A 20073-nucleotide genomic window follows, 5' to 3' on the forward strand; every position below is an offset into this window, starting at 1 on the left:
AGTCCAACTAAAGATATACTGAAGTATATTTAAGACCAATATTATTCATAGATCATACAATCCTCATCAACAGTGACATTAAAACACTTTTCAAGTTGTTATATTTAAATAGAGGGTTATATTTCAATTTCAATAAATATAGGCAGAAATAAAACGTTTACATTCTAGTTTTATCATATGACAAAATGTCAAAAAACTGTCAGTTCATGAAAAAAAGTGACACTGCAAAACTCGTCTCTTGACATTTTAATGTCATTGAAAGTAATTATTTGGACTTTTCAGTAAAGCAAAGACCACTTCATCACCAACAAATAACTGGCTCTTCAATTCTTAAAAAAAAACTAAATGTTATGAATTATTTAAAAAAAAAAAAAACTGAACTATTTATGGATTTAACAGTATAGTGTTTCTATAAACATATGTTTGGATAATTGTAAAATCAGTCTTTATCATCATTTATGAATACTGAAGAAATTTTGAGCGCTGTTTGAAAATTTAGTGTGCTTTAATGGACTTATTAAAATACAAACATATATTTCCATAGAGCATTCTTTCTTCTATTAATCACATATACACCCAACACTATAAGTGTAATAATAGATTACAATGTCATTTTATCATCCTGATTTTATAAGCCACAAAACTAAAGGTTTATGCTTAAAAGAGCAATACATACCATATCTTCAGCCATAATCAAAAAAGAAAACAATAACACATCCAAACACTCCATATCTGAACAGATATGCTGCTGATAACAACAGTAAGAACAGATATGCAACATCCTATCTGAGAATAGATTACAGCAGCTCACACACACTTTGTAAACACTAAATCAGTCTTCAGTTCACACTCACATGGAGCAATTCTGCTTGGCACTCCTGCCAGCTATTGGCTGAGAACTAAGCACTGCACGAGGTGGACAAAGGTGGAGCTGTGTATGAACATGCGTTGGTGCCAGCTGGATGTGTGACATATGCACTGCACAACCACTAATGAAGGCAGGGAGGACAGGGACAGATGGTCTGATTGATAGCTGAACGCAACAAACCATTTAAATTCAGATGGCAACATGTCTGTGTGGGTGCATTTGTGTGTGTATCCCGGGTACAGTGCCAGCTATTACTCAGCAGCATGGCACAATCACTGAGAGAGAGAATACATGAAAACATGACCGCAGAAACAGCATACATGTAACATTTCAAATCAAATTTTAGAGTTATCACAAACATGAATCAATGACACACAAACCTTGCACAGTTAATATCTCACTTCATGTGTTACTGCTCTAATACTTTCAGTATGCCAGGGTTCATTAGGCTATATATTGATTTCACAATTAAAAATTGACTAGATTTCACCTTGTATATTTTTGCACTATGATGTTCATTATATGTTCATTCTCGCTGAGAATAAAACACAAAGCCACTGAATAAGAGAGACCCATAAGTGTCTGGTTACAGATTGCATGACTTTACATTTGTCACAGTATTTTCAGTAATTAGGCTTTAATTATTTGTAGTCAGACTTGGGGAAGTAATGATCGTGTAAGATTATCAGATTGTGTTGGTTTATTTCTCTTTACTTTGGAGACAAATTTGTTCAAATCAAATGAATGTTTTTCCCCTTACAAAATACATTTGTTTTTGTGTTAAAATCACAATAAATATAAAAAAAGCACCTACATTAAAAAAAATAGCAGTAACACTTTAAGGTGTTCTTGTTACACGTTACATGTACTTACTATTATAATAACAATAAAGCATGCATAATTGCATGCAAGTAACTCTAAGCCAAACCCTAATCCTAACCCTAACCATATAGTAAGCACATGTAGTTAATTAATATTACTCTGTACTTAAATGGTTCATTACACTGTAATAAGGACACCTTAAAATAAAGTGTAACCAAAACAGCTTAAAATAATAAAATGTGTAAATTCAAACTTTATTTTTTCATTGAAATAAAAACTTTTTGTTACTGTTACTGACAAAACAGCCAAACAACACAGCAGAAATGCAGAAGAAAATGCTGCTTGATGTTTTTTTATTTTTTTTTTGGCATCAAAAAGGCAGTTGTTCACTTAACTCAAATATCTAAGTCTCTCCTAAGGCATGCTTCTTCCAACATTTCAACATTTGGCATGGAGTGTAAGTCCATATTTGTACTTGACTTGCTTATTTACAATACCTGGCCATATATTTTGTCATATTTGTCCTTTTTGTTAATAAATCATTATATGCAGAAAGCCCTCCTTTACATTTACGTTACATTTACATTTAGTCATTTTGCAGACGCTTTTATCCAAAGCCACTTACAATTGGGGAATACATAAAGCAATTCTTCTTAAAGAGGCAAACAGACACAGGAAGTGCTTGTAATACAAAGTTTTAGGCATTGTTCAAATAAGTACAAGCTAGAAAGGTACGGAACAAATAAAGAGAAAGACAAAGTATTTATTTATTTATTTTTTAATTTAGGATGAAGTCAAGTAGCGTCGAAAGAGGTTTTCAGCTGTCACTTGAAAGTTGTCAGGGATTCAGCATTCAGTATGGGGTGGGATGATCATTCCACCAGCCAGGAATGGTGAACGAGAATGTTCTGGAAAGTGATTTTAAGCCTCTCTGTGATGGTACCACGAGGCGTCGCTCACTAGCGGATCTCAAGACTTCTGGAGGGGATGTAGACTCACAGTAGTGAGTGGAAGTAGGTGGGTGCTGAGCCTGTGGCTGTTGTCAAGTCAATGTCTTGACTTGATGCAAGCCGCGACCGGTAGCCAGTGGAAGGAGATAAAGAGAGGTGTAACATGGGCTCTTTTGGGCTTGTTGAAGACCAAGTCGTGCCGCTGCATTCTGAATCATTTGTAGAGGTTTGACTGTGCTTGATGAAAGTCTAGCCAGAAGAGCATTGCAGTAGTCCAGCCTAGAAATGATAAGGGCCTGGACAAGAAGCTGTGCAGCATGCTCCGTAAGAAAGGGCCTGACCTTTCTGATGTTGTGCAATGCAAACCTGCAAGATCGAGCAGTCTTTGCAATGTGGTTTTTGAAGGTAAGCTGGTCATCAAAGGTTACACCAAGATTTATGACCGAAGTTGATGGGGAAATTGTATTGTAGAAGAACCTAGCTGGATGGTGAAGTCATGCTGTAGAGTTAAAGTGGCTTGAAAAATGCCAAATATCGACCACTAACAAGAAGCTCAGTCTTTGCCAGGTTTAGCTGTAGGTGATGTTCTTTCATCCATGCCAAGATGTCCGCCAGGCAGCCTGAGATCCGTGCAGCTACCGTTGGATCATCTGGTTGAAATGCAGTGTGTCATTAGCATAGCAATGGTAGGAGAAGTCATGCGCCTGTATGATGGGACACAGTGATGTATTGTATATGGAGAAGAGGAGGGGTCCAAGAACTGATCCCTGAGGAACCCCAGTGACCAGCTGCTGTGCTTTGGAGACCTCCCCTCCCCAGGCCACCCTGAAAGACCTACCAGTGAGATAGGATTCAAACCAGCGAAGTGGAATACCTGTGATTCCCAGTGATGAGAGAGCAGACAGGAGGATCTGATGATTGACAGTGTCAAAAACAGCAGATAGATCCAGCAGAATAAAAACTGATGATTTGGAATCAGCTTTTGCAATCTGCAAGGCTTCCGTGACTGACAGTAGCGCAGTCTCCGTTGAATGGCCACTCCTGAAACCTGATTGGTTAGCATCCAGTTAGTTGCTCTGTGAAAGAAACAATGATACCTAGTTGAACTGTTTAATGTAGGTTTTTTGAGAAGTAGGGTTACCCGAGCCTGCTTGAATGGAGTGGAGAAGGTGCCTGTAAGGAGAGATGTGTTGATGATGTGTGTGAGTACTGGTAAGAGTGTAGGAGAGATTTCTTGGAGAAGGTTTGAGGGGATTTCTCACAGAGAAAGAAAAAGGTGCAGAAGAGGATGTAGCGATAGGAAGCAGGTTAGCAAGATTGCGATGTCGTCTACGTGTGACGTTAGAGCATTGTTGAGAGACAACTGGAATGTTTAGGAAACACATGATAGAGGAGGAAAAGAGAGGACAGAAAAGGAGAGTAAGTAAACGGAAGATAAAAAATTATACTTAAGTACGTTGCCAGTTTTGTTGCTTTGTGAAGTCAAGCAGGTAAAGTTGCAGGTCTTTACATTCGTTGGTATTCACACAAGGAGGCTGAATATGACGGCTGAACGCAAAAAAATACACAGTCTAAGACACTAAAGTGAAAACAGTTGTGGCCACCTTCTAATTAGCATAGCCAATAGCCTATAGCAGAGCAATTGCTCAAATCGAAACTACAGTTCGCACTTAAGTGCGGGAAGGGAGCAATGCAAAAACACAGGCTCCTTCTCATTATTTCTGTCCAGAATGAGTGAAAGATCTTTTCATTTGTTATAAAATGAACAGAAATATAACAAGATTTACTTCCACACACACAACATGCAGGAGGGAAGTATAGTTTCTAAGGGAAATAATGGAAAATAGAAGTGAAGAGGAGATATTTCTCAAAAGAAGCAATGTTAATTGCATATTCTTTGCAAACTGAATTAAACTAATGCAAAAAAAAAAAAAAAAAAAAAGCATTTTTCCATGCGATGAATTTCCTGATTAATTATTTATTCTTTCCATACAATGAAAAGATTTTTGGGCCACACCGACTTCCACTGTATGGACAATAACAGGTGAAACATTAATTAAAACCATCTTTTGTGTTCCACAGCATAAGTCATACAAGAATGACATGAAGGTGAGAAACGATATGTGAGTACAGGCTAAGCCTAATGACAATCAACATCCATGTATCATGCTGGTAAAATTCCTGTACTATACAGCATGGAAGAATAAAAGCGGGCGCTTGCTGCAGTGTATGGGAATTGAGTGGGAGGACTGCAAACTCTCCATCTTTGAGGATATGACAAGAGAGAGTGCAATGATGAGGAAACAGTTTACAGCAGCATGGAAGTTACCATGGGATCACAAGGTCGGCTCATCCAACTTCACTGTAGTTCTCTCAGGAACGGAAAAAAGCAAAGTTTTACTGGTCATGCAGCAGCATAAGATATATAAAGGAACATATTCAAACACCAAAGAGGTGATAAGTAGATCTAAAAACTGAACAAATGTGTCAAGTTTAGTTCCAGGAATGCTGTGGGTATAACGTTATTTAAAAGAACATGTTTTCAACTTGACATTACAAGACAATAAATTATTAAAAATGACAAAATCAAATGTTAAAAAAAGTCAAACATCATGTAATACAACCATAACTCGACATTGGCCCAAGCCAAAGTTTGAGGTGCTAAACACGAGGGGATAATTTATCTCTTAGCCACCAGAAAGAAAAAAGAAATCTGATGTAAGTACAAAACAATTGGAAAAACAAATCAGGAAATACTACATAGGACATTTGTAATCATATAGCAAATCTAAAAACTAATATGTATTTTTTCATACTGTACATTATAATAGTATGACGCCTAAACTAACTTAATAAATGTAAAATAATTTTAGTTTCATTTTAAATTTATTTAGACAAAATCAAGTAGAAATATAACATTGATCATATCATAAAAAAAAAATATTAATGACTATTATGCATCTCTAATTTCAAATTTTGATCTGGCAATTTTGAACTGGTAATTGTTTAACAAATCTAGAAATAAATATCCATTTTTTTAAACTGTAGTGTACATTGTAATATTGTGAGCCTGAATTCATTTGATGAATTAAAAATTGTGGTTACACTTTATTTTAAGGTGTTCTTGTTACACTGTTATTATACATTTAAGTACTGAGTAATATTAATTAACTAAATAATAGTAAGTACATGCAACATGTGTAACAAGGACACCTTAAAATAAAGTGTGTTACCAAAACTGTTTTAGTTATACCATGCATCTAGTTTCCAATTTAAAAAAAAAATCTGGCACAAATAGGAGGGATCCAAAATGTGTTTTCAAGTCAAGGTATTTCATTTATAATGAGTGTCTAAGGGAATGAAGTGGCAGGAATTCAGAGCGAACAGTGACAGTAAAGTGACAGATGTGTCGTTTTATTATGATGTGACAATAAATACACCAGTAAATAGAAAGATGAGCAAACAATATACTAACAAAATAACTGCAGACCATTTGTAGCGACAGGAACATGAGTGCAAGACTGGTGATTGTTTTAAGAGCTCAGTGTCACTAATAAGTGTCCTATAAGGCCTGGATCTGTTTGGCTAAGCAACCAAAGGGGAACAAGATGAAAGCATATGTGGGTTTTGACACTCCGTTCATAGTACTTAAAGATTACTAATATCAGTGCTCTTAATACATGTGAAGAATACTGACAGACCAAAGATGACCCTGAGGATGGTTGTGAACCCAGGAACCTCATAGATAAGAGTATACAGAAGCCACATACAACTGGGAAATGTCCTTACAATGATCACTCAGACAGCATCAGTGTATTTGTACATTTATTCATGTATGTTTCTATACTATCAGGAGAAGTCTGTCAAAAGAACCCATCACACACTGAGATTGAATTCATGTCCTAGCAGAAACTGAAGGATTTAATATTCTGATGTCCTTACCAAATCAAGTTGGTGTACAGGTTCTACGCCAAATGCAGGAAAGGCTCTCAGGAATATTATAAAAGAGATTACAACAGTCCAAAAAATAACCACAGTGCTCTAGGGAGATGTGCAAGCAATTACAGGACTCCTAGCAAATCTCACTGTGTTCAGGATGAGGATGATGATAAGGACTTTTATATTAAGGCTTGTTGAGCGAGTCCTGATGAGCAGAACGAGCTGATGGTATTCAAGTGGTCACGGCTTCCCAAGTTGACAGCCCATTCTCACAGCCTAACAGTGTGTTAAATAGGGCATCAAGAGCAGTTGTGCAAAAGTACCGTCTCATTCAGTGATCTGTGCTGAAACAGCTCGACTTACAGATTCATGTCTCAAACACTAAATATCTTGCAGAAATTGAATGGACAAAAAAAGTAAAACCAATTTTTCTGGCTGTGGCTATGGCTGTTCTGGCATCCATGGCCAAAACAAAGTTCCTTTGGAATGAACACGTTATATCCTCAGCTCAGACCATGAAGGGAGAATGACTCACTCGCTAGACTTTGCACATCCTGCAGCTGTGCACTGCCATGTGAACCATTGCAACTGGACTCTAAATGCAGTGCACCATGAATGATGTCCATATCCACCACTAGTACAGATTTACGCAGCCATTCAAATTTTTGGGGTCAGTTTTTTTTTTTAGATTTTTTTATTTTTGATAATACATTTAGAATTCAGCAGGGATAAATTAAGTTAATGAGAAGTTACATTAAAGACAAAAAGGATTTATATTTCAAATAAATGCTTTTTTTTAATAAACTTTTTTACCTCAGAATAACCATTCTGTGTTCATAAGCTCATCAGTCAGCTAGAAAAATTACTATAAAGAGGAGCATTTTGCTATATTTATACTCTATTGCATATTAATATTTTTATTTAACCTGTCATGATTTAACTCCTCATATAAAACTGCATTTTACTAATTAAGAAAAACAGACTGAAAGTGTGAAAGACATACACTCTTAAAAATAAAGGTGTTTAAAAAGTTCTTCACAGAACCATTTTTGGTTCCACAAAGAACCATTCAGTCAAAGTTTCTTTAAAGAACCATAATCTGAAGAACCTTCTTTTGCCACAAAGAACTTTTTGTGAAACGTAAAGGTCCTTCAGACATTTATTTTTAAGAGTGTATGACAACATTTACAGGATGCATTGAGGAGGAGCCCAAACTACGCTCAGTGGCCAAGTGATGCTTATGGTCCATGATATTGGTACAGATAATAAACAATTCTTTGTGACTGTATATTTCAAGTTTGAAAAGACATTTAGTTCCCACTTTAAGTGAACCTTAATTCCCAGGTCATCTACGAGATGGATTAAAAAGCTGATAGAGTCTAGAAAAGATGAGACATAAACACATGACAGTATGATTGAAATGTATATAAAAAATTATTAATAAATAATAATAATAATAATAATAATAATAATAATAATAAAATAAATAAAACACATTTATTCTGTGGCACCTAAAAAAATAATTTGGTGCCTAAGTTTTTTTTCTTATATATCACTGTTTTTACTGACCAGATAAATGCAGCCTGGGTGACCAAACTTCTTTTAAAAATATTACAAACTCTTACAGTACCAACCCAAAAAGGTAGTGTACGCACAACACATAACTGTTTTTTTTTTTTTTTAGGCTAACATTTAAAAAATACAAAGATGCTTTAGAGTGACTGAAATATAACTTTTAAAGTGCAAGTAAATGCCCTTAGTCTGTCTGAAGAACTAAATGGAAAAGTGGAAACTGAGTTCCACATCTGTACTCAGTGGCAGAAGCATTTCCATTGTCACAGGTGCTATCAGTGTGATAAGAGGTAACAGTCACGGCAGTTACGGAAGCTTCAGCTCCACCTCTTTATCTGTAAACCACAGACACATACACAAAGTTCTAGCATGATATGTATTGATGTTATCTGTCTCTCCATATAAAATTCTGGGAATTCTGCTTAGGGAAACTCAGTGCAGATAGATCAAAAGCAGAGGAGCAGAGCATGAGACATGTACAACTAGGCAATATTATGAGATATGCTGTAACTGAAAGAAAAAGAAACCTGACAACTGAGTCTTATTGAAAAGTATGCTTAAGAGATGTTGCAACAGATCCACTAAGAACTTATGAGATAAAGCACAACCATTTGGACATTCGGCAGATGTTATCTACGTGACTTACCCTTAATTTAAGTTTACGCAGTTTATAGAACCCTTGACCCTGGCATTGATAGGAGCATGGTAATTTATCTTTTTAACTGACCTTTTTAAAAAAATTAAAAATTAAAAATTAATTAAACCAAGTGGCATCTACAAACAAATAACAGACCTAGACCTTTTTTCAAAATTTACTTTACTTTTCTTAGCCATTTCTATTTAATTTTAACTAAGTGCTGCCAAGATCATTTTTTTGGAGGCTGTTCCCTTCACATTTCTCGCAAGTGTAGTATCACAGATGTATAGCAGTCCATCATATAGACTAGAAACATGTTAAACTAGCATTTAACAACCAGAAAATGTCCAAATACATTGAAATACAAACACATTCACATGCACAAATGCATTCAAGCATACATTCATATTATTTTATAATTCAAGAGTGAACAGCTTTCATGTTTGCTTGAGGTTTTCTTAAAATGTGGTTTTATAATTAGAAGTTACATGACGTTACATAATGAAAATGACATTAAAACATTAAGTAAATAATTTTACCTGTCAAAAAACAGACCGTTATGCTACCATGGTTTCGTTTAGTTTAGTTTAGTTTAGTTTTGTTTCGTTTCGTTTCGATTTGATTTGACTTATTATCCTAATCATAAACACACTGGTTTTTAGTGCTTATTGCACTGGTTATTCTTCTAGTCACTTACCTAAAATGACTAATGAATTGGAAATCTCACACAAAATAGCTTACTTACACATTGCAAAATAAGGTGGACAGTGTACAGAATTAATGTGTACATTTTTTATCCTCTTTAGTTCTTGCAAGTGCTTTAGCAATACATTTTTAAATCAACAAAACACTTCTAAATTTACTTGAAAAGTATCTGGTCCTGTTGCTCACTCATGCATATCCTAGCGAGTCAAAATAACAGTAGGCTACTGTCTTTTTTTAGGCTTTTAAGAGGGTCTCACGGTCCACAACACTATAATAGTGGGGTCCCCAGATGGCCCAATCCTGGCACAGGTCTGGTTGAAGACCACATTTATCCCTGCAAAACAATCGATACTAAAAACAAGAAGTGAAATAGCCAGTCTTTGATGTATTTACAGTTTCCTTTTCTTCTTTGGAATTACTTGCTATTTTATTTTGTCAAGGCAGTTACTGCAGTCTTTTGAAAACAACATTTAAAGAGGAAATTCAGGACAAAAGAAGGCACTAAAGACAGACAGCTATTTGCCCAGCTAAAAAAAATATAAAATCACGTACTGAAAGCCAAACACCTGGTGAACCGGCAAGGTTATAAACCTTTTATGAATCTGCTCTTGTTAATTATCTTCACAGCCTCTTTGTGAGTAGAGAATTTTATTACAGTCAGTATCTGACATGTTTAATACATCTGCTTTGAGGAAAAAAAAAACACCCTTGTAAATGTGGGAGCCTGTGTCCACAATCTGAATCGCCTGTAGTGATAAATGGCTCCCCTTCCTAAGGCATGCCTCCCCACCCCACTATGAGCCCTCCTGTGTGGTCATGTGACCAAGTGGACAGCAGCATGGAATGGAAGGAATGCGATCGTATGACTGTTTACCCAACCAGCGTCATGAGGAATGAACCCTGCTTCACACACTAGCTCACACATGCACGCATCGACGCATACATTAGCATGCCACTATACATAAACACACAAGCTATTTTCAGTAAACAAAATTAATTTAATGTAATAGAAAACATAATTGACATAATATAAACTTATTACAACATAATGCCTCCTCATTTTACCATTTATCTGGCAGTGTGAGAATGATGACCGATGACATACCAGGGCTGTGTTTCTTGATAACGCTGTCTCTTAGCGCGCTAAGACTCTAAAGGTATGGCTTAACTAAAGGTGTACCATTTCTAGGCGTGTTCCCCGAACTATACCTTAGGAGGTTGCTTAAGATATAACCTTCTTACAGGAGACGTTACCAGGTGCTGTCCATGGCGGTGGTGCTGAATTTGTCAATGATATAATGCTATGATATTATCACATATGACCTATTGTGCGATAATTTGGGGTCAAGCTTCTCAATCAGTTGTTAAGCCTGTAATGTCACTATACAAACAAACTTTAAAGGTAATAGATCAGAAACCAATGAAATGGCATCATTGTCAAATTCTTCAAAAATATAATTTGTTAAGTTTTGATAACCATTTAAAGTTTTCATTTGTAAAAACTGTATTTAAATGTATACATGGCCTTGCCCCCAATGTCGTCTGTCAGTTGATACAAAAACTCAGTAGTGATGGGGCAAAGAGCAGAGGGGCAGTAAGTGGGAATTCTAGAGTTCGGAGATGCAGAACTACTGTGGGTCAATCATCCTTTTCAGTGAAATGTTCACATCTGTGGAATACCATGGCTGTTGATTTAAAGTTGCAATCAGCACTCACAGTTTTCTCCACAAAGTTGAAACAATGGCTGAAATCTTTACAGCGATGTGAACATTGAGTACGTACCTCAGGCTTATTCAGGCTGGTTTAGTTTACATCTTCTTTCTGTATGCAGGTTGATTTACATTTTATTTTTTGTGACTTTGTATAAAGTTGCATATGGGCTTAGGTATGACAATATGTATAACATATACACACAGTTTCTGTATGTGTGTGTATATATATATGTGTGTGTGTCTATTTGTAGGGCTGCAAACTAGCTTTATGCTATATGCCCTATGCCATCGGTTGTCTCTGTGTAACAATGCCTAGTGTATTGTCCCTGTTAAATAAACAAACAAATAATAAAAAAAAAATAATAATAAAAAGCTTTGGACAAACTATGCAAAAAATGAGCGAAATGAGTTCACACGCACTCAAAGCGAACTTGATGATGTCATATTTTCTGCACGCACCCAAGCGAACTTGCGGACGTGTTGGGTATATATCAGCCTTTACTGGCAGTATACCTTCACTGGCCTTTGAATGGGTCATTTATATTATCATAATATATTTCTTCTTTTACTCCAATTCAAGGGTTGGTTTTGATTGATCAGCATCAGATTTTGGTGTTGGTTTATATTTTTTGTTTATGTTATTGGATGACCTACTCAATAAAAACGCAACAGGAGAAACATATAATCAACCGCTACTATTGTGGAGAAAAAGAGAGAAAGAGAGAAAGAGGAGAGCCACCAGCAGCTGAATTTGTCTCGACAAAACCAGACCAAAAAAAACGGCTGAATTTGCTGCCGTGCAGGCAAATGTGTGTGTGTGTTTATATATATATTTTATTTATTTTTTCTAAAGATTTAGTACACTTTATGGCTCCGCGGATAGTGCCGTCTTTGATTTTGCACAACTATTTTATTCGTATAGAATTATATGTAAAGAACTGTGAACTGTCAAAAGTGTTAAGGTATAGCTAAGAGTGGTCCAGACCAACCTTACAAAAGTATGACATACAGAGGTATACTTAACTAAGAATGTTTCTGGAAACACATAGTAACGATAAGTTACAGGTTAAGGTACAACTTAGAATGACGTAGCAAGTAGTTTTCGGGAAAAGCAGCCCTGCACTATTGCGGGACCCAAAGCAATGTGCGGCGAGGGATAAGACTTGATGGGCGTGTGGGTGGGAGAATAAAGCCCCATTCACACTACAAGTGACACGCAATGACAAAGCCACACGATCCCATTCATTTCAATAGAAAGCTGGCAATTTCTGGCGGCACGAGCAACAGCGGCTGTTGGCGAAGGATTGGGCATGCCCAGCGACGCGACAAAGTTCAGAATCCTTCAACTTTATGCAAATGAAGAACAACTTTCGGGAGCGACAGCCAATAGGAAAGAAGACAGCGCTCATGTGATCATTCTCCTCTCAGATAATCCTTGCCATCATCATCCATTTTTGTTTTTATGTATGGATTCAATTTATATTTATATTATATTTAGTCTTTTGCCTCCAAATTGTTTGTATTTAGCAGTAAGAAAACTGATTCGCTGTCAACTGAGAACTCCCACTAGCCACCTCATCGTCAGCCCCTGGCACATGCAGCAAAAAAAAGTCGTGGCTAGTGTGAATGCAACTAAAAGTGGGGACACACACTAGGCAATATTAACCATGCCCGAGCGCGTTTGACCCCCAAAGGCCGGTCCGTTTGACTAGTGTGATCGCTCCTGATACGTTTAGCCATCCCTGGCTCGGTTGGAAGAGGTGGGCCAGACCGCGGTTCAGTTGGGCTCGGGCGCGGTACGCATGTAGTGTGAACGCTAACCTTGCCGAAGCGCGGAACTTTTGATATGTGGAGCATGATTGCCTGAAAATTTCTGAATGGTAAAAGTGATAGATCTGTAAAGCAATATATTGTGAGAGGGCCATGTGTTACCGCGTCCCAAACGACTCAAAACAATAAACCACAACATTAACAAAACGATGCACTTCACTGTGCTGAGCGAGAGTGCTTCTCTGCAGTCTTCACGTGCTATCGGAAACTTCCTATTTCCCACTTATGAAGTCGTTGCATTCTGTTAAAAATAACAGTGAACAGTGGTTTGTGAATTTTGATGCTTAGCCTTAAAAATTTGCCAATTTTATCGATAATCAATATTATATAGTAAAGCACAATTTTAGTTTTCGTTCAGTAACCAGTAGTTGTGTTGCTGTCTATGCAGGGTGAGAAAGCTCTCGGATTTCATCAAAAAATATCTTAATTTGTGTTCTGAAAATGAACAAAGGACTTGAGCGTTTTGAACGACAAGAGAGTGAGTAATCAATGACTGATTTTTCACTTTTGGGTGAACTATCCCTTTAAGCATGAGCAGGCTAATTTTGACTTACTATATAGTAATATAGTGGTGCTGTCTTAAAAGAGGCACCACTTAGGCAGTGGTCTCTTGCTACACATTCTCACTAGGGGCTAAGTCCCCATGAGGATGAAATTCTAGAACTGTTCCTGCTGTGGATGTTGTTCACTGTGAGGGAAACATTTCTGACTACACTTAACAGCAAGCTGTTCAATAAAAGCAAGGGAATTGGATCAAATACGTTTACAAACAGTAGAGACCATTAATAAAAGTTAAACTTTGTTAAAAATATTCTCCAGGCTCTTGGCTAAGAGGCCCTTGGCAGGGTTTGAATGTTCTTGGTCCGTATGTTAGCAAACAAGTCAATTATCAACTAATAGAGGAGGGAATGCAGTGATGAATTGAAGTTTGACTACATAGTGTGTACTTGAAAAAAAAAATCACAAATCTGCTTGCTACGATGACAGAAGTTTAAAGGGATAGTTCACTCACTCATAGTTCATTTCGGAATCTTGAGCAATGTTGGTATGCAAAGATTTGGTGATCACTGATTTGCATTGTTCGGAAGAAAAAGAAGATCAAATGTCACACAGGTTTGAAACAACATAAAGATGAGTAAATGTTGACAATTTTCAGTTTTGGGTGAACCATCCCTCAAGAAAGGCAAGCAGTCACTTTAATTATAATGTAAATGGGTAGCTAATTATTCCAATTACTCATTAAATTACTCAGTCTCCCACTGACCCATCCAGTTCTCGCCCATCTTTTCATCTCCCTGTGACCCAAAGTTTCTATCATTGGTCGAGCCACATGCTGATAGATTTTGACAGCTGTTATCCAGGTCACAGTATCCCTGGAGTCCATGTGTACAAATGTTGAACTCAAATAGCCATTGCAACACAGAACACAGAGAACTAAGCACCATCAGCTTCAATAGTTTGAACCATAGATCAGTTTGGGGATTCTTATTAGACTTATTGCAGATGTTCAGATATATAAACATGCATATTGTATGTCAGATATTTACACAACAACTGAATCAATTTCAGATCTTACCAGTTAAAACATTAAGTACATTACAGAGATCATTGAAGAGATCTGTCAACCTTTCCTAGGGTCAACAACCTGCGGCAGACCTTTGTAAAGACTGACAGGAAGTAGGATAATGAATAACTTCCTTGTACGACCCACATTTCCTTCTCCTGAAAATGATTCACCTCACCACTGACCAGCAAACCTGGCAAATGCAAAATACACGGAGGCTTGCACCTTTTTTTTTTTTTTTTAATTTATAAGTTGATATTGAATATTTATTAGCCAATAATGAATATTTCATTATGTTGGCACATTTTAAGATTTAGCTCATCATCTAGCAGTAACTCAAAGGGATATTGATAAATTATGGCAAAAATTTAAGAGCTACTGAAGTATGCTTTCTCTATAAGTGTGTGCATGTTGAAGTGCTAATAGCTAAAACTCGCCAGACATAATCAGACACAACTTTAAAACAATTAACTGTTTAAAAGTATGAGCCAGAATTTCAATATCAGTGCATCCCTAGAGGTTTTAACCAGTAAGACTCTAACACAAGAAAACCTTTATTAATCTACCACCCATCATCCATTTTAATCATTCACTTTGAACAGAATCTTCAGCTTAAGCATCACAGCCCAAAACCATGAGAGTATAAACGCCTCAACATAGTGTATGCTACTATAACTAGCTTCAGTCTACAGTTTGTGCAATTATTGAAAATCCCTTTACCCCTCTCAGGGGCATTAAACAATATTAAGACTTGTTAAAGAAGAGGGAGAATCAGGTCATGAAGGGATGCTTAATGGAGGTAATGGCAGAAGTGCTGCAGCAGTACTAGAGAAAGATTACACAGCAGATCTAGTGATGAAGCTGAAAATAAATGCGATGGAGCACAAAAGAGTAACTCTTTCCTTTCTGCAGAACAGGCCGTGGTGATCAAAACATGCTGAGCCCCCCAGGACAGAGGACACACTGCAGCTCTGAGTCACGGGGTTGGAGCAGCATGCCTGTGAGACCATGTGACAGACCCTGTAAAACATGCCCTCTGGCCTCTACGCTGCTTCTGTCTTTTTTGGGTGAATCTTTAAAAGTAGACAGCTGTGCATGGCTTTCTAGGAGAAGGCTGGAATGTTAGACAACACGACGGGAAGCTTTACATGAGAAACCAAAACATAAGCTGGATTTTTAAAGTGGAGAGGCGCAGCCTCTTAAGCACATCAACATGCTGTCTATTCGTCTATTCACCAGTTCACAGATATTTTAATGTGATCTTTCCTGTGGAAAAGCAAAGCACCTTGTTTATGAATCTGAATAGAAAGCGAGAAAAAAGAGAGAGACGGATCACCCCAAATCACCCTCATGATTCTCCAGCATCACTTACCAAAACAACACACAAAATTCCTCTTCCTCTCTGTAAACCCAGCACACAGCCCCAGGGAAGCCAAGCCTGAATTTATGGGTACAAATCTTAGTGGACAGGAGGGAATAGTAGCAGTGAGGAAACAGGGATGTTACTGTATGTTCTTGGTTTTCAAATTCAACCTGATAAATCAAAAACTTTAACTCACTCTGACAAGGAGATCTACTTACTCGACCACTCCTTCTATACCTTCTCCTATTATTGTCATTTCTTGCAGCATCTCTTGTGGTGACACCTGTCAAAATACTGCACTCCTCCACATCACCGCCTGTCCATAATAGAGCATCTATTATGATCAAAACATCTCAAATTTCTTTTGTTATCATAAACCGCAGGTGCTCAAGTCAGCATTTCATTCACACCACAACACGCCTGGAACTTTCGATTTAACCCTGAAGACTGTGTTTAGACAATAGGAGTAGATTTACATCTTTCAGAAAATCTCAAATGTTTTCACCATTTTCCTCAAAACAATTTGGAGTTCATTGGCTGGATTTTAAAAATTGGATTTCCACCTCTCTGAAATTATTTTATAGTTTTTCCACATCAGAAACGATTCAAAGATAACTTTGTTTCTTGTGTGCATCATAAAATAAGATATTTTGAGAAATGTCTCAGTGTTTTTTTTTTGTCCATACAATGGAAGTCAATGACAACCAAAACTGTTTATTAGGCTAGTAGTTGTATATCAGGCAGATTGGATTGCATTTCATTTTGAGCATTCATGACTACACTAGATAGAGGGATAACATTTCATATTAATATAATATACTTAACTATTAATATAGTTTATTAATGAATAGTAAGAGGATATTTCATAGATAAATAATCTTAGCAATTATATAATATACTTGGGTAAAGAAAGGTATTTAGAAAGTATTGGATATTTAATTGTTTCTGTCCATTTTATATCCTCATCTAACACAAACCAAGAGGGAAACATTACTGCAAAGATTTAATAATTTAACAGCAATCTTGAAGGGCGCTTTCACTTTTAAAGGCATTGGTTATTATTCTAACTAGAGTTTTTCCAAGGAAAAGCATCCTCTTCCTCTGTTATTAAGAGGAAATATTATTAGGGTGAAACTGGGTAAACTGGGACACTTTTTGCCATCATGGCCTAGTCATTCTAAATTAACCCCTATAATCTTAAATACTGGGACATGGGAGCAAAAACAACCCTCAGTAGCCAACAGAGAGAACAGACAGTTACTTCATGAACCAGTCAAGCATAATCTACAGCACTAGCATGCAAATTTACAGAGCACAATGAATTTATCTTAAAAGGGACAAATATAGGACATTCATCATGCTTGATGTATGAAAACTGAATTGAAGATTAATGTTAAAAAGATTCTCAAAAAAACACAAGTTGTTTGTAGAATTTTCAAAAGAAAAAAAAGAATGAACAAGTAAAATAACAGCCATTCTTCAGCTTTGCACAGCGCTCTCGCACACACATTTATAATGCTATTGATCACCAGTAGGTCCCGCCCCGCTGTAAATGATCCATCCGCTACAGCACTGGACCTAAAATCGTTAACGGAGCTCAAAGATGACACTGTGATTTGACCGCTGTGGTTGCCGTTTATTCTTCCCAAAGGACATCGGTGAGACGAGGGCATCGCTGGATGCCAGGAGGTGCCCATGTGTTTCAGTGCTCTCCTTTGTTATTTAAATAAGGTGTATAGTCTTTGGATAAGTCGCCCTGACCACTCCCCACCCCTTTTTCCTCAAGCGCCTGTGACTGAATCCTGCCCGAGGCTCCTGCACTGAACAGCGCTCAACACTCCTGCTGCCTTTGATCTCTCCAGTTTCATTACATGCCAACCAGTCCGATAAATATATGCCATAAGATTACACAAAGTGTGTGTTGTACACAGAAAGTCCCAAAGCCCTGTTTAAACTAGTAATTATTTTATTTAAATGTCAGAACAAGCCAGAAATATAAAAATCATAACACGCTGGTGCCAGTAATTTTCCGGTCACCCAAGTCACCGTTTTAAAAAGGGTGCTAATTATGCCTTACAGGGGGGTTAATGTCGGGTGGGTATTTCAACCCAGTTCCCCTAGTGTTCGACAAAGGAATCACAAGTTAGGATAGCCTATTTATTTGTTGCCACACTTGGGGAATGAGGACCAAACATGAAGAATATATTTTATGGTTTGTTACGTTGTATTACACAGAAAAAAGTGAGAAGACACTAAGGCTAATTGACAGTATGAAGCATAAAAAGCACACTGCTTTCTCTTCCACCTGACCTGTCCAACTCTGTCATCTTGTGAAAGACACGTCGCTTAAAAACAACAAACAGAAAAAAATACTTTTGCTCAAGCTTGTTATTGTTATAACCTTTACATATGTAGGCTATGTATTTACTTATCCTAGATTACAATAATAAGGTATCAGTTCAGCGTAACAAAAGTGTGTCACTATTTTTTCAGCGTCATTCATTTCAACATGAATATTCTGCATTAATAAATGTTCGTTTTAAATTTAAACAATTTTTAAAATTAAAGTTTATTTTCATGTATTCAACTCAAGGACATTCGGGGTAAATGTTAATATTCACTTGCAACGTTTAAATAATTTAAACTGCTAACATGGACTTTTTAAGAACAATCCCCATCGTGGGGCTTCAAATGTAAATTAGGCACTCACACAAACCGCTTTAAAGTCTAACATTTAATTTAGCAAATGTTTGCTGTAAGTCATGGTGACTATCAACCTGTACATCCCCACACTAGAGCCCCCCTACAATATATCCGCCCCTTTGAGCAAACACTGCCTTACTTTCTATGCCTCATCCATTTTTTCAGTTTTCAGGGTTTTATTAAATATCGTTTTATGATTTTTCGATATTACATCTAAATTAACTTAAATATTGAATACATAACATTGTTTACAAAAGTGATGTTTGGATGTGACAAAAAGTTGAACCCACAAATAAATATAGTACTTCAGCGTAATTTGACTGCCTGTTTAAGTAAAGGATATAAAAAAGGAAAACATGAAAAGTAAAAGCTCCGAAACGCTGCAACAAGCAAGGTGCACGATTTCTTTCTCCAGCCCCTCTACTCACATATCCGGACAGATACAAAGAAATACAAACATACAGGCTACCAGACACACACAACTTAAAAGACACTGCATGGGAAAAAAACTGGGGTTAGATTTAACTTGTATTACCTTGCACGGATAATCCACAGTAACCCAGAGAAAGTAGACAGAGGAACCAGATATTCTCCACCGCCATGGAGAGCGTTTGATTTCCAGCAGCGGGGTAAAGCAGTGTGTGCTTTATATGACCGCTACAGCTACATATAATGGAATTCGGGGGGAAAAAATCTCTTCAGGTTTAATTAGTTGCGCGTAATTTCACGTATTTCCCTGTCGTGCGCTTCCCCCACCTATAAACATAACGTGGTTGTGTTAGTCGGGGAAGAGTCGTCGTGTCTCTCGGCGCCTCATCGCCATGTTGTGTCCAAATGTTAAGGTGTGTGAGAGTGTGTGTTAGCTCTCTTTACACACACACATACACACCAGTGAGTCCCGCTTTAGGTGTCCACTGGAGCTGCATGAAACGCTGCCAGTATCCTCACACACCCCCTTTCCGTGTACACGGCTCCACGCTAGTTTCCTGTAACCTGCGAACGCGCTGCGCCAAATACACGACACAACAATATTAAATAAACAGACACTGACTAATTTGGAGCTTTGTATTTCGCCAGTAGCAATGAAAAAGACCCCCTTGTTTAATTTGATGTGCTGATACATTGCTATAGCACGCGCTATCAGATGTGTTCAAGCCTACTAACAACATCATTCATTGCAACTTAAGTAGCCTAGTAGCCTGTTAACTGTATAGGTCTAGAAGGCACGCACAATTAAACGTGTATGCATAATAATATCAGTAGCACTCAATAACATTCACTTGTTCATTGATATGCAAGTCATAGACTAGTTTGCAATACACACACTAGTACACACACAGTTGGGGGTACAGGACCCTCTGCCATGACCTTCAAAAATGGGCTGAGAGAGAATTATTCTCTCTGAGGG

At 37.2% G+C, this 20073-nt stretch overlaps 1 protein-coding gene across 1 annotated transcript in view; it reads right to left on the minus strand.

Moving 5' to 3' along the window:
• Positions 1 to 19852, minus strand: part of LOC109067373 (immunoglobulin superfamily DCC subclass member 4-like) — an 80566-nt gene extending 60714 nt beyond the window's left edge. Inside the window, exon 1 of the mRNA XM_042727666.1 lies at positions 19201 to 19852. Coding sequence (XP_042583600.1) covers positions 19201 to 19267 — 67 coding nt within the window. The 5' untranslated portion in view covers positions 19268 to 19852. The remainder of the gene's footprint in view (positions 1 to 19200) is intronic.
• Positions 19853 to 20073: the final 221 nt, after the last annotated feature.

Source organism: Cyprinus carpio, chromosome B7, assembly GCF_018340385.1.
Source record: "Cyprinus carpio isolate SPL01 chromosome B7, ASM1834038v1, whole genome shotgun sequence".
Lineage (NCBI taxonomy): Eukaryota > Metazoa > Chordata > Actinopteri > Cypriniformes > Cyprinidae > Cyprinus > Cyprinus carpio.